Source organism: Acanthochromis polyacanthus, chromosome 22 (assembly GCF_021347895.1).
Source record: "Acanthochromis polyacanthus isolate Apoly-LR-REF ecotype Palm Island chromosome 22, KAUST_Apoly_ChrSc, whole genome shotgun sequence".
Classification (NCBI taxonomy): domain Eukaryota; kingdom Metazoa; phylum Chordata; class Actinopteri; family Pomacentridae; genus Acanthochromis; species Acanthochromis polyacanthus.
In genome coordinates this window covers 18,390,976-18,406,227 of record NC_067134.1, presented here as the reverse complement: position 1 = coordinate 18,406,227, position 15,252 = coordinate 18,390,976, and the positions used below count along the sequence as shown (strand labels likewise).

The window sequence follows — 15,252 nt, the reverse complement described above, 5'->3', positions numbered from 1 at the left end:
CATCTGGAGTACAATCAAGGCTACACAGGCTTAGACCTCCAGCAGAACCAGGTTTAGGGAAGGCGGTCATCTGACTCAACTGGCTAGTGTGAGGGTGAAGGAGAGGGAGAAGTCAAACTAACAAAAGAATGTAAACACTGGACAGGTTGGTGGAATCAGTGACAACACATCAGACTTGGACGGCTCCAGAGCCACAAATACCTGCAGAGAGGTACAAAGACAACGCAGCACCAACTACAGGAGAGAGAAGACACAATGTTTGTAATGCAATGCAACACAGAGATTATAAATACATAGAGGAAGTGACACGAATAAACTAGAAAAGCACCCAGAGAGCGCAGTACTCCTCCAAGGCTGCTCATTCCCCCATATGCCATGTTTTCAATGAAAATGTACACTTTTATTCATGTGCTAACATAATTGCACAATGGTTTTCTAATCATCAACAAGCCATTCAACACCATTAGCTAACACAATGTAGCATTAGAACACAGGAGTGATGGTTGCTGGAAATGTTCCTCTGTACCTCTATGTAGATATTCTAGTAAAAATCAGTCGTTTCCAGCTAGAATAGTCATTTACCACAGTAACAATGTCTAGACTGTATTTCTGATTCATTCAATGTTATCTTCATTGACAAAAAACTGCTTTTCTTTCAAAAATAAGGACTTTTCTAAGACCAAACTTTTGAACAGTAGTGTATGTTGTGCCTTAAAACTGGGTAAAACTATCAAATAAGAACTGAGCCTCTGACTGACCTGCAGGTGCTATCCCACCTCTCTTGCTTTTTTAGATACTGAGCTGACATTTTAGACGAGTAAAAGGCCTGACGAAAGCAGAGCTAAACCACGATATCAGTCAGAGATGAGCAAATGATTAACATGAATCAGTTTTATTACCGCGTCATTACTTCACATGTCAACATGCTTATATCGACAGAAGATTTTGGAGCCGCCGTTCTGAATCCTAAAACAAACAGTGGCTCCAGATAAGAGAGGACACATATTGACACTCGATAAATTATTCAGAAGATAAATATTGACTCGTTTAATGTCCAAAACCACCACTGCAGGGTGTGTGAGACGCAGCCGGTTCACTGATGCGGAGCCAAAAACGTGATCGGTAGAAACAGTGATCAGGCTTAGAGAGTCCACACACACACACACACACACACACACACACACACACACACACACACACACACACACACACACACACACACACACACACACACACACACACACACACACACACACACACACACACACACACACACACACACACAGTCAGTCTATTAGGTACACTTGGCTAACACTTGTGTAGCTTCAAACATCAGTCCTGCAATAAATCTTGCCATATTTGACACTGATTAATGTACTGTAGTGTCTCTTTCTTACCTTTACTGATATAAATAAAGTGACCGAAATAATGGAAGCCACTGTCACAATACAATTTAGCAGAACCACAAACTAACCACATAGTTTTTAAAATTCCTCTCTTAAACACTTTCAACAAACATAATCATTTCTTGTAGGCCTTTTGTATTAGACTTAAGGTTTCTCCTGCATACAGGAATGTTTTCTGCCCCTAAGGAGGTTTTTAGCCAGTGCCAAAACAAAGACCAGTAGCAAAATAATAATAACTGAGAATTTTAAAAAATGTATTGAAATATTTTTTGCCCAGTTTTGTTAACCCCATGATGCCTGAATTTACTTACAATTAAATAAAAAACATTTTTTGTGTTTTTGCTTTCCAGCTGATGCTAAAATAAGTGGAGATTGCTAATGTATCCATTACACATAGAACGGATATATAATAATAATAATAATAACAGATATATAATAATTAGGCCCCATTCCAACCGGTCCTGCAGAAACCAGTGCTTGCAAAAGTTTCCGAGGTACGTATTTAATATGTACAAATATGCACATTGAGGGAATGGATACGCTATCTCGGCTGCAGTCTGACTTAAAAAGATATGTTGCAAATTCACGATAGTAGGCATCAAGGGGTAACTGGGGTTTCATATATCCAAATATAATAGTTCAAACAGTCAGAATTAAAAGAAAGTGCATAAATTTTATATAAGGCCTATTTTGAGAAAGGAAAAAACCCAGTTTTAGCGAGGTGCACCTAATACACTGAGTAAATTATGCAAAAGAAACCGTTAAATTCCTGTAAACTGTGAGCGCTGAGTTCATTGTGATACATCTCAGTCAGGGCCTTAATTCAGCATCGCAAAACTGGACTAAAGGCACCAAGTTATTTCCATTAAAGCAGCCTTAGACTGTGACAAACCCCCACTGCAAAGATCCCAGCACTGATCTCACTCAATCCACTGACTGCTCTCAGTCCTGATCCTCATACTGACAGTGTTAGAGAGGATTTACACACTGACTGCACTGGAGCCAAAAGGCTACCTGAAACTGACATCAACTACACACTAATACGAGAACAACTAACAGGCTGCTGTCTAACTGACTCCAAGCTCATCCAATCCGTAGAGGTGGTTTGTGACTTTTAACTACTTAAATGTTGTCCTACATGAGTTTCCAGTCAAATGCGTTTAAAGTGAGTTTGACCCTAAAGCCAAACAAACTGAGGAGTAAATCTTTAGCCCATCCAAACAGGAAAAATACTTAATCAAGCTCTCTGAAGCAGCAGGAGAAGCAGCACCACCAACCAAATAATATTTTTTTTATCAAGGTTAAATTTTACAATGCGAGGCAGAACACCTGTAAGTTGCAGAATGACTACAGACTACTATTAATGAAGCTGAACCCTCAGAGCAGCATGGTAAAAAGCGTGTTATCCAATTTGTCATTGCCAGAAATTGAAAAAACAGAAATTATCAGCAGAAATGTAACATGAAGGTCCGTGAACTACTCATCTGTGACATATTGTTTAATCGTTCATAAATCTAAGCCTAAGAAGTCTAGAAATAACACTATGAACAGACAATGCAACTGTGCTCCAAAGTGAAGACGTCTCATTTTATTTTGCTTTGACTTGGTTTATCTTTTAGAGAGAGAGCCTGGTTTTAAGTCTGGTTCATTTGTAACACCTGGATACCGCCTGTCTGCTTTTAGGAATCTCATCTCAATTATTTCTGTGCTAATTGCTCCAGGAGTTAGAGGTATGGCTTCTCTTTTGTTTGGTTGTTGCAGCCTGTGAGTCTCGTATAAATATCTATTGGGAACTTGATGCCAAACAAAGAGCTCAGTGCCAACAGGGTGCAATAATTTAACTCTGATCGCATGTACTGAAAAGCTCTCTTTGCCCTTTAAACAGTTTTGTCAGCTTAACATTCAATATATTGACATACATGTTGCAGGAACCTCTGCTGGTCAGTAGATGGTGCAAGTTCTCAATGAAAAAACGATTTTCCAAAGAGGCATAAAGTGAGTTCTGTGTATTTTTCTTCTGTCAGATTCGTCGTGAAGCAAAGCTGGACTCAGGTCATGAGTCCTTTGTGTGACTGATTTTTACCCTCCAGAACTGTAAGCTCACATTATGTAGCTGAAACTGCCCACTCAAGGTTTCCACCCGAGCAGTCTCGATAAATATTGTAAACGGCAAATCTCACATCTCTGTGCCTCTCAGTGTGTGTGCTTATGCACCTGCTCCCATGCCAAATGGGCCTCATATCAATATATATCCTGTCTCTAGTCATAAAAAGGTAAAACACCATTAATACTCCACTGCTACATCAGCTACATCAATCAGCTTGACCTGCTGCACTGCAACATTTTAGAGCACAGCTGGGCAAAGGCCACTAGGAACCATGGGAAAAATAAACCGCAGTGTTGTGACAGGACGATGAGGTGTAACTGAGGTATTGTACATCATGTACAAAAATCTCTTGCTTTCATGGAGTTATGGCCTCTCGGGGTCCATCTGTCTCCAGTACACTGCAGTCCGAGCTCGTCTCCGTCTACAAAGTGAGTTTAACCCCTCCTGGTTCTCCATTTCCTGTTTAAATATGGAGGCATGGAAGAGAAGACTACCCCATTCACTGTTAAAAGACAGATGAAGATATTATATGTACATCAAACTGTAAAACACTTGAAGTGTGTCAGGAGTTTTATCCACTGTCATTATCCGCCTTGTATCCTTAGTTCAAACCTTTGAAGAAGGACTGTACAGATTCTGATGCCTCCGCTGGCACCACGAGGGCTGAATGTGATTGTCTGTGGAGAGACTGTAGGGAGAGTCTCTACAGTCCCTGTCCTGTCACTCACTCAGTCAGCCCCCTTCCATCCCTCCCAAACCTCCTTCTTCTCCTCTGTGATCCATCACTCAAAGCGTTCGTAGTTCCTGGTTTGTCGGACCCGGGGGACCATGTCCAGCAGCAGCCTGCGGCACATCAAGAAGAAGCTTTTTTAGAACGCAGGAAAGGAAAACCAAAACTTTTTCATCCACTTGCAGTCCGACACTGCAGACACACATAAATTAGTCTTAGGTTCTGGGTGTTGCTCAAGGCAAAAAAAAAAAAAAAAAACTCCCAGCATCAGCAGCATTGACTGCAAACTTCAGACTAGAATTAAAGAGTTTCTCCAGAGAGAAGGCTTAATTCAAAAAATGTAACCATCTCCATTCCCACTCACTGTTCTGCTATGATGCTGTTAGGAATGTTGTAGCTTTTGATCTTTGCTCAGTGCTACACTCAATTTCATGCTTTAGGAATTTAAAGGTTTTTGAAACAAAACTGAACTGAAGTACACTTTTCCAGTGACTCAGTCATTTTTGTTTGTATTACTTCAGTGTACAAAATATGACCTGTAGCCTGCAGTTCAATTATCTGATCTCAGTAAATCGGTTTCCGACAAACTAAAAAATGCAGCAGCTTTAATCCTGTGAACTCCTGAACCCACCAGTGGTTTTAAAACCCATTAAAATGCCAAAATATCACCTTTTATTACAGTATTTATCTGTGATATGTTTTGTCAACTTTGAGCTCAAAATTGTCACATTTCATCAAAATAACTTTACATTTCTCACCTAAGAATATATAAAAAAGTAAACCATTTGTACCAGATTTTGTAAAACAGCTAAATTTTCTACTCTTCAGTGCAGCTTTGAAACCATTTGTGACTCATCTGTGAGCAACAGCCATGTGCCAAAAACTGTGGGACTTTCAGCTGAAGTGCAGGCAGTGTTTACACAAAGCAGAGAGAAGACAAGCATAAATAAATTTTAAAAAGTGAAACATCTATAGCATGGAGAGTCGTGTTTTTACAGTACTAGTAACACCCATGAACATTTGAAAATGTACAAGTTGATGCCAAGTTTGTTTCATTTTTTGCAAAAAAAAAAAAAATCACAGAAATTAAATTTTCATTTATTTGTTAATGATTTATGGCAATATAACTTTGTTATACCGCACACAAGACATCTCTGAGTTTTGTCTGCTTGCAGTCATGGCTGTGCTATTTCTATGGAGGTGCAGGACTTTAAATTGCAGTGAAAAATGAGCGCACAGATATGATAGGAAACCGTTTGAGGTTGAGAGGACTAACATAGTTGGAGTTTTAAAATGGAATCTGCACCACCTAATTAGGCAGTTGGCTTTTAGTCCATATATATCTGACAACCTCATTAATTCCTTGAAACCCTTTAGCTCTATTAGCCTTGAATTGATGAATATTGACTACATCTATCAATATTGTGACTCCCTCCCTTTATAAATATTATCCAAATATATCTTAAAATCATCTTGAAAACTAACTTTAACATTTGATGTGCTTTACAATTACTGCTGGCATACCAAATAAAAAGTTAATATGATCTTTGACCAAGTCATCGTGTCTTACTTTACTCCGTAGGCGAGGATGATCAGTCCTATGAGGACTCCTATTGTTCCGTCCAGGTACCACACCTTGGGCTCATGCTTGAACACTTCAGCACTGATGAGGATAGAAAAGCCCATGATCCCTCCCACTAGCGAGTTAAATCCTGCAAAGAGAAATACCCAATGCAACCTTCTGAAATAGATCTAATATAAAGAACAAAGTCTGATGAGCTTTTTTTAAGGGTTCAGAGTTCAGGTCTCAGAAAGCTGTAAAGAGTCGAGCGAACATGTGACACTGACTGCTGTGGTCTCTGAGAGACCAGTGGTGTGACACAAGCTTGAAATGCCTCTGTTGTCTGTCAGATACTGAAAGGCCATCTCATTACACAAAAAAGCGACTGACCACGACCCAATTCAGGCGACAAATCTAATGAACTCAATGTGAAGACAAAAGACTGATGCCAACAACATTTGTATTGTAAGAAAATCCATACAGCGTGAGGCAGTTAAAGAAAACATGCCCATTATCATATATTACTCCGCTTCATGCAAAAAACAACAACTACAGAGTGAAACATCTCCATGTCTGCTGTGTGTTTGAGCACACCTACCGTCAGTAATAAGAGCTCGGCTTGTGAGGACTTTGCCCAGCATGAACTTGACCACAGCCAGGATGATGCACACCAAGCCGCTGACGATGGACACGCTGAACAAGAAGTCATCCTGAGACAGACAAACAACCACAGAGAGTCATTATTGGCTTCCATGTTATGGACCATCTTCACCACCAGGTTTTCAAAAACAATTCTTGGTCCTCCCTCAGAGTGGTTGATCTGTAATTACTACTACAAAAAAGAAGGTTTCAGAACACGCTACAAGAGCTCTAAGGCTCTAAATTGGCAGAGGACATTTAGGCCACTCTATATCTTGATTCACAGTATACGTTCTTATAAAGCAATGTTACACTTAAACACCAATCTTAACAAAGATGCAAATACACTATCAATATATTTCAAGAAGTGTCAAGCTTAAGTCAGTGAAGCTAAATGTGACTTTAAGTAGGGGTTAGCTAGACTGCCATTGTTAGAGAAAGCAACAATTTCATCAATGCATGATGGATAAACAGAGGCAGGTAGCTGAAAGTCAGAACTCTACATCTTTATTCATAGAATTGAACCAAAGCTTCTCTGTGTACCCTCTGAAATCAAAATGTACAACCTTTCCATTACATTTTTGTATAGTATGTCCCATCTACTCTTCATATACATTCTCTTCTACTGTCCACAAACCCACAGCAACTTCTTCAGACAGCTGCATCCACACAGTTGCTCAGCACTACACTTCTTTTATGCAACTTAACGATGAATCTTCATTCAGCTATCAACCATGACACCCCCACTGAATCACATGACTTCACCTCTCCCCCATTTACCTGAATTATACACCAAAAATATTCTCTTTTGCTTCCCACAGCTCTTATTTAACTGCTTCTGTTGACAAATCCTGTTGATCAGTTTGGGGTTGCAAATTCTCTGGCCCTTCATGAGATGTTCTTTTGACTAAAAAGAATTTGAAGACGATTTTGTTGTGGCATCTGCTGCGAGCCTCACTGCAAAGAGTGTCAGCTAAATGCCTAAAATGTAAATGCACAAAGGACGGATGGAGGAGGAGAGATGGATGAGAAGAGGAGAATAGAAAGGGAGCTGCAGAGCACTCAGTGCCTCTGCGGCAGCATTAATATTGCACTATGGCCTTGGAGCCATGAAAACCCACTTTGGCAAGCTTGCAGACATCAAAGAGGAGATGGAGAAAAAACCTCTGCATAGACCTGAGTCAGTGCTGTGAAAATAAAATCTAAATTGCACATCGTCCTTAAAGTATCGGACACCTTCAGCAACAAGGACAGATCTTCTGCTTCAGCAAAGACATAACATACATGTATACTTTTTTGAAATGGGTTCTATTTAAAGGATTTCAAGGTTCAGTCTGTAGCTATTAAAGGTCAACAGATGAACAGAGCAGTTACATGCGGTGTTCCACAGGGATCTACCTTAGGACCACACAAACTTCAACCTAGAACTTCATTGAAATACCTTTGTTTATTTTTGCTTTGTGTATGTTTAAATGAAACAGAAATTTTCAACATGTACCCCACAGTTTTAATTGGCTTTTACTCATGACATGTAACCAATCAGCTGCTCCAAACCACTAACTAAAGATAGAGCTGCCGCATTAGAGCCAAAGTGACACATTTTAAAATACATGTATTTTATCAGGAATCAGTACAAAGAATTACAATATATACAACGATAAAAATGCCAATGAATAGGTTGAGTAATTGTTCAACTCCTAATTCATATGATCTCTAAAAAAAATGCTTCTTACTGTGAGACGACACATAATCAAGTTAATCTCTTGAAAAAACAATCAGCTTTCTGAGCAAAAAATGAATAAAAACATGATTTAAGACTGTAAAAAAAAGGGGAAGAAGCTGGTATTGGGTTAATGATTTAATAAGCACACTAAAATACTGGGAATAACAGCAGATGAAGTGTTATCAGGTGGTCAAGAGAGAAGTATAGAAGGAACATTTGTTAGTCAAATTCATAGATATAATTCTTTTTGTATCGAGAATTCCAGTGTGCATGAGCAAAAATGTCATAGCTTGTCAGATCATGGGAACAAAGTCAGATTATGTTTGATCTTTGAGAAGAGATGGATAAATGTATTTAGTGTTTTAATAAAAAAAAGTGATGTTTTAAAAAGAGGTACATCTACAGTAGTTAAATCTGCATGTCCAAGTTTCCACTTGCATGTGGAATACAGCAGAGTTGGAGCAGTCACAGGAGAGCCCAGCACCGATCACGGTTATTTAGTTATTTTGGAATGTAGTGCTTCCAGTCAGCTGAAATGAAGGATGGCAGACTGTGACTCTGTTATCAAGGGAAATCCCCCAGCGACCTCCTAATCAAGATTCAAAGTCTGTGGGCTGACATTTTGACCCATGGCAGAGGAAAACACACAGGCAGAATGAGAGATAGAGCTCATGACAAACAGACCCGGCCCAGAATGTGAATAGAGCATCTGACATTTCTTTTTGACAGCTAGAGATCCCTGAGCAAAATCAGCCGGCCGGCACCTCTAAGTCCAACATTAACTCCAGTCTTTTAGTGAAGACTAACCAAGCAAGAAAGAACCTGTTAATTAGTTCAGAAAAATTTAAACCTAACATGATAAAATGAGTTGATTTTCACTGGGTGCCATCATCTCATTGCACTGTTTATTTTAACTTGTTTGGAGAAAATAACATCTCACCCAAATTGACAACTGATTCAGGGACTAGAATGTGTTGATGATCATGTCTTAAACAGATTTCATTAGCACAGGGAGGATGTGAGAACTCTCAGAGGTCATTGCAGCCCTTGAAATTAATTTCAAATATGAAAAACCCTGTTGGGAACAAAAAGGTTTTCACAAAACGCCTGTATGAAGAGAGCAGTTTTGTCGTGGATGCTAACTGACATTAATTGGCCACCGAGGACTAGCAGAGCAGGAACAGTCAGGTGTCAAAACCAAACATCCTCCTCCACGTTTCCTCCTCGCCTCTCCCTATCATCCCTGTCGAACCGCTGCATACCTAAGCAGCTGCTTACCTTATTAACATTTTATGAAGACGATGAAGAGGGGGAGGAGGAGAAAATAAACCTTATTATATTGCAAAGGCTGTGAGGCATGCACAAGCTATATATAACTCCTACTGTGATCCACCAGAAGCCAGTCTGGTAGAACCCGAGTGTGTGACAGAAGAAGAGCAGGTCGACTCAGAAAAAACACAATCTGTCTGCCTCGCCGCTCCCACACTCTGCCTTTGTTTATGCTTTGGTGCTCGCTGCGTATCAGGCCGTCTCGCTCCCCGGCTGCAGCCACAGATGAATAGAAGGAAAACACAGTTGGTCCTATAAATCTATAAAGGGTTTTTAAAAACTAATTGAATTTTAGACCTGAGTGAGTTGCAAAGACTATCTGAGACTCAGAAATGTGCATTTGTTATTATTCTGCAACTGATGTAAGAATATGACAAAAATCTATAATTTTTATTAAATATGTTCAGCTCTGTCGACGAGTTTCATGCTCTATACAGCAATCCTCAAAGCAACATGAATAGACAGGAACTTATTAGAATGAACAACAAAAGCAGAACAAAGCATGTTGCAATCAGAGCAGGGAATTAGTAAACATATATATTTTATAATCAGTGCTCACGAAACACACAAACATCAGATTCATGGTTCAGTATTTCAGTGTCAGTTCACCTACATTTACCTTGACACAAGCACATGCGTATACTATATACTGAAAAATATATAATCATGTGTTCACTAAATCCAGTTGTAGCATTAAAACTTCAGAAAATGATTATAAATTTAACTACCTTTTGTGATGTTGGTGGGACTTTATTTATAAATGCAGAAAAATGACTTTCAGAGTAATTAGTTTTCATGCTGTTTAGAGAGAGATGTTGACATCATTCAGCTGTTTTAAATGAAATTAGCGGGACACTGTGTAATCTGAGGTTATTTTTGTGACACGTGTTTTAAAATCTACTGTATCATTACAGATCAGGTCACTATCTTGTGCTTTATCTACATAGACTTTACATTAGCACACTAACTTTAGTGTCACTACCTAATTTGAGTTGTTGCCCAATAGTAACAGTAAGTTCTAGCATCTGTACTGCATTCAGCAGCCACTCTACCCACTGAGCTATGCCACCCTATGCATATATCACTCATTCACACCTCAAATCGAACCCCAACCTTCTCACAAAGATGAAACCCCACCATGACTGGACCAATTCTGACACTCAACTAATTTGTTATTCTACATACTCTCCTCTGTTGACATCCTCAGTGTAATGGTTCTTACAGACAGAATACAACAACGGCGTCGCTGCTCTCAAACCTATTATTTTCAATGGAGAACTTTTACTGCTTTGTATTGTAATAAGAACCCTTAATACAAACGATTCATTCAATCAGGCATGGAAGATAAAACAGATGAGAACATGTGTCTGAATTCCCTTAGTTATGGGAATTATTAAGTTTTCATTTGCAATGATATTTTGGGTAAAAGAAAATAACTCGATTGAGGTTTTGTTTACAGAGAAGATGTATATTTTCAAATGCACATTCCTTAAGAGTGTAGTTTTATGGCATGCTGTTCGTAATATAATTTTGGTATTCATCAGATATGAGTTTTGAAACAGTCGTTCACAATTACAGGACTTAATAAACCTTTTTACAAAAACGACTTTGGGCATGCAGATAGAGTGTAATCTTTAAAGTATGTAATCACACATTTGGGGCTAAAACAAACAACAATGATTCTCCAAACTGCACCAAAGTGAATTCTATGATAGAGTTAAAGTAGACAACGAGAGGCACGAGCACCGGCGCTCTCTCAACAGTAATTTAGCTCACGAAGGTATATTGTTCCCATATTTACTCATCATCATCATCATCATCATCATCATCATCATCATCATCATCATCATCGTCATCATCATCACGCTCAGATCCTCAGCAGTGTTTCTAAGGTGATGACTATTGCCTGGCAACCAGGTGGCAAAGCTATTTGCAGAAGTGTGAAAGCTTCTGAGTATTCACACCTGAAATTTGTGACATTCTTCATCCAGCAGCAGCGACAACAACAACGCAGTTACACTTCCTTCACGTACATTCTCTCGCTCACACACACATACAGGCTGTTAATGGAAAAAACAAAAAACTAATCTAATGTTGAGTCTGGAAATCATGTAAGTTTGCATGTTTTCAGTCCTATTTGTCTTAACAACGGAAGGTAAGTCAAGTAACTGGCGCTATAAAGACATATTCTGTGTAGTTTAACGTAAACACAGATTCAATGCATCTTCATTTACGGTCACACACAGCATCGGGCTTATTAGCACTTTGATTTTGGCTTTTGCAGCTTTAAGCTTTTATGCACCTACAACAATAGGTCAAACCAACATGACAGCTGCTGACTCCATGAGAGCAGAGCTTCAACTTTGCATCACATGATATCCTTTTTATGGTGAACTTGTATGAACCGCATGACCCCATAGCATCCACCAGAAAAGCATACATTTAGTAGATTCAATAGAGGGTTATTGTGAATGGCAAATATGCAGAAATACAGTAGATTCATTTGTGGGGTTTTTTGTTTGTTTAAAGACAAAATCCCAGAATCTGTGATCTGCTCAGCAACATCAGGACTAGCATCGCTCCATGACCAGAACCTCGAGGACCAAAGCTGAAAATATGCATAACTTTATTCAAATCTGCAATAGCTGCCTGCGTGTTTTTTGTCTTGGATACTATCATGTACAGTCTGGTTTTCGACAGATATTATTAGACACAGGCACAAAGTCAACAAGCTTTAATTTTAGATTCTGAAAGAGTATTCGTCTTTGGCAGACTGTTAGTGTCACAGTAGGGGAGAGCAGTCCAGAACTGGTTGGAAAAGTGGTTGTTACTATCTGGCAAAGCTTTAAAGATAGCCACAAATTCCAATCAATAATAATAATATACACCCAAATGTAAGATAAATATGTGGCAGTAAACTGTAATTGAGTACTTTGTTGTGTTTTAAGCACATATCAGCTCAGTGTGTGGTAGTGATTGCATTTTAAGCTAAATTTTGAGTCAGTGAATGTGCAGAATTTCTGATTTGTGTGTTTTCTGTGTGTTAATTTCTCACCACTTCAGGTAGCAGCTTGGTGGCCAAGTCATGGATGGCCTTACCCAGAATGCACAGGGAGGACAGGATGAAAATCACACCCAGGATAACACAAGCTCTGCAGAGGAAAAGAAAAGAAGACAACTGGCAATGAACAAGAACACAAACAGAAATTACTGTGGCAGACAGGAAGAAAACGAGAGCAACCCGCATCTTCGTTTCAACATTGAACAGATCCTGATGCAACAGTCAACCCCAACACTGAAAGTCCACATTAATAATGAAAGACATGTAAGCTGGTACCTGCAGGGCCTGAACCAGGATCTCAGAGATACTGAGGTGGTTAGTTTGACTTCCTCAACACAATTTACTCAAATGAGAACATCTTGACCAGCCAAACTCTGACAGAGTAAGTTTAAAGGATTAAACGGGATTCCATCAATTTTGCACATGACTCATGTAGTTTATTTTTAAAGTTTGAGGTAAAATCACATGAGAAGTCTGTTTAAAGACACAACTTGGTAGCATGATGGGAAATGTTGACTTTAGCGCTGCTGGAGCCTGACCTACACTACACAATAACACTTTACGTATCTAGCAGATATCTTGCCCTCTTGATTATAACCGTCCTCTCTTGTGAGTTCCCAGCTTTACAGATTTGCAGTACTGCAAATTGCGGGAGAAACGCCGTCAAAGAAGGAACAGCATGATCGCTGCGGCTCCTGATGTGATTAAACCCCTTCAATTAGAAGATGTTTTCAGTAATAAGTCAGGACGTGTTTGCATTTAGCTCAGAGGACCACTGCACAGTCTCAAAGAGCTGCTGGCATGGCTGTAGACATAAGCAGACACCCATGTACACCCAGTTATTAATATACTTGGTTTCGAGTCCACTCAGAGGAATTGTATCTACATTTTTTACACATATACACACTACTGCCCCTACAGCGAGGTTGTATTGTGGACTCACAGACACAGAAAGTATAACACCAGCAGTTGTTTTTATTGTCCTACTTTTAAATCCATGTCGTGTAAATTTTGTCATCTCTCCAATTCAGCAACAGTCCATGCAGAGCTATCCACATGTGGCACCAAATTTTAGTTCAGGTTGACTCTTGTGGACCGTAGCGAACACTCAGATACAAGCCTTGATCAAACTCCCTTGTGTGTCTGATGATTGGTGAGCAGCTGCGGACATATAAATGCATTACTAGCGTTATTTTACAGCTGTCTAATCTGCTTGGAATCTGCTGTGTGGACTCAGTTGTTTACATGTAGATCAGCAGCTACATATTCCACACATGCACACTACTAATCAGCATCTGCGGTTATAGTCACCATCCGGTCACAAATTTAATTTCGAAATGCACATGTGAGTCCGAGAGGAGTCCACGCAAACTCTCACGGACTTGAGCAGATAATAAAATCCACTGAAAGGATCCTGCCTGCTCGCTGATGCAAAAGTATAACAACTATGAGCCTTTGGTGTCCATATTCACATTCCCAAGTGAGTTTAATCTAGTATTTCATCTTAAAAAGATAGATAGTTGGATTAAACAACACTTTCATGTGACAGTATATGATCCAAAATGACAGATAGCATTCATCTAGTGTTTTACGGAGCGAACGTGCTCTGTGTGGATTTAAATGAAGACAGCAGATGTCCTTTGAACACCTTTACCCAATTAACAAAGTCTAGCGGGACGCAAAAACCAACTGGAGCATATGCCCCGGTCATGCACGGTTACCAGTGTTTATGTGCTTAAGTCTAAGGGCTGCTCTCGAGCATCACTTGGTGTCCTGGGTTTTGACCAGATGAAGTAACCACGGCAACACCCAACATCTCTCCGGGAAGTCCACAGCAGGACGCACACACACAAACACACACACACACACACACACACCCAGGAGCTCTGTAAACCCACTAACAGGCCCCCTGCTGCTTTCTGCACACTGTGGATGTAAAAATGACACCAAATCAGTGCTGCAGTTTTCTCCACAAGAAAACAGCAAAAAAAAAAAAAAAGTCACTGAAGCCTTCAGCAAAATATTGATTCTGTTTTCATACATCCACATCTAAAGTGGATGACATCACTTTTTAACATCAACACTGGCATGACAATCGCATCTCGCTCTAACCTTGGTGAAGTGACTGAGAGGGTTCTTGTTTAAAAAAAAAAAAACGTTCCATGTTTCATTTAGAAACAGAACTCCCTAATTTGTCTTGTTTTGACACCTCTGGCTTGTTACCTTGGCAACCAGTCGGGACTCGGGCATCACTATTCAACCGCATCTCCTCTATCAAACGCAGACAGATCAAGAAATTAAGAAGAATAGCATGAATCCTCTTGTTGTGCATCAATGTTTTCTCTCTCAGTCTGCTGAGAGCTGCTGACTGTCTGCAAACAAGCAAACAAAACAGCACTGCTGCAAGAGAAAAACAGGAACACAGCTCCAGCTAAGGCATCTGTGAGTTAGCTGATATACTGTCTGTGTTCACATGGGAATGCATATAGCACATGTCTATTAAAGCACTGCTATACTTGTGCGTCCATGTGTGGGTGGTGATTCCCACCTTTCTGTGCGTTTCAGAGCATCTCTGCATAAATATACCAGTGTGTTCGTGGCTGTTGGTTTGTGTGTGATCCAGGAGCAAGCCTGGCCTCTTGGTGAAGCCAATTACTGGCTGAGCAGCTTCCTGAACTCAGTCCAAATTCTCCAAT

At 39.7% G+C, this 15,252-nt stretch overlaps 1 protein-coding gene across 1 annotated transcript in view; it reads right to left on the bottom strand.

Moving 5' to 3' along the window:
• Positions 1-876: 876 nt before the first annotated feature.
• LOC110959547 (transmembrane protein 163) overlaps positions 877-15,252 on the bottom strand; it is a 28,692-nt gene continuing 14,316 nt past the window's right edge. The window contains exons 6-9 of the mRNA XM_022206433.2: positions 12,551-12,647; positions 6,403-6,514; positions 5,814-5,955; positions 877-4,356 (exon numbers count right to left, since the gene is read on the bottom strand). Of these exons, the coding sequence (XP_022062125.1) occupies positions 4,296-4,356; positions 5,814-5,955; positions 6,403-6,514; positions 12,551-12,647 (412 nt within the window). The 3' untranslated portion in view covers positions 877-4,295. The remainder of the gene's footprint in view (positions 4,357-5,813; positions 5,956-6,402; positions 6,515-12,550; positions 12,648-15,252) is intronic.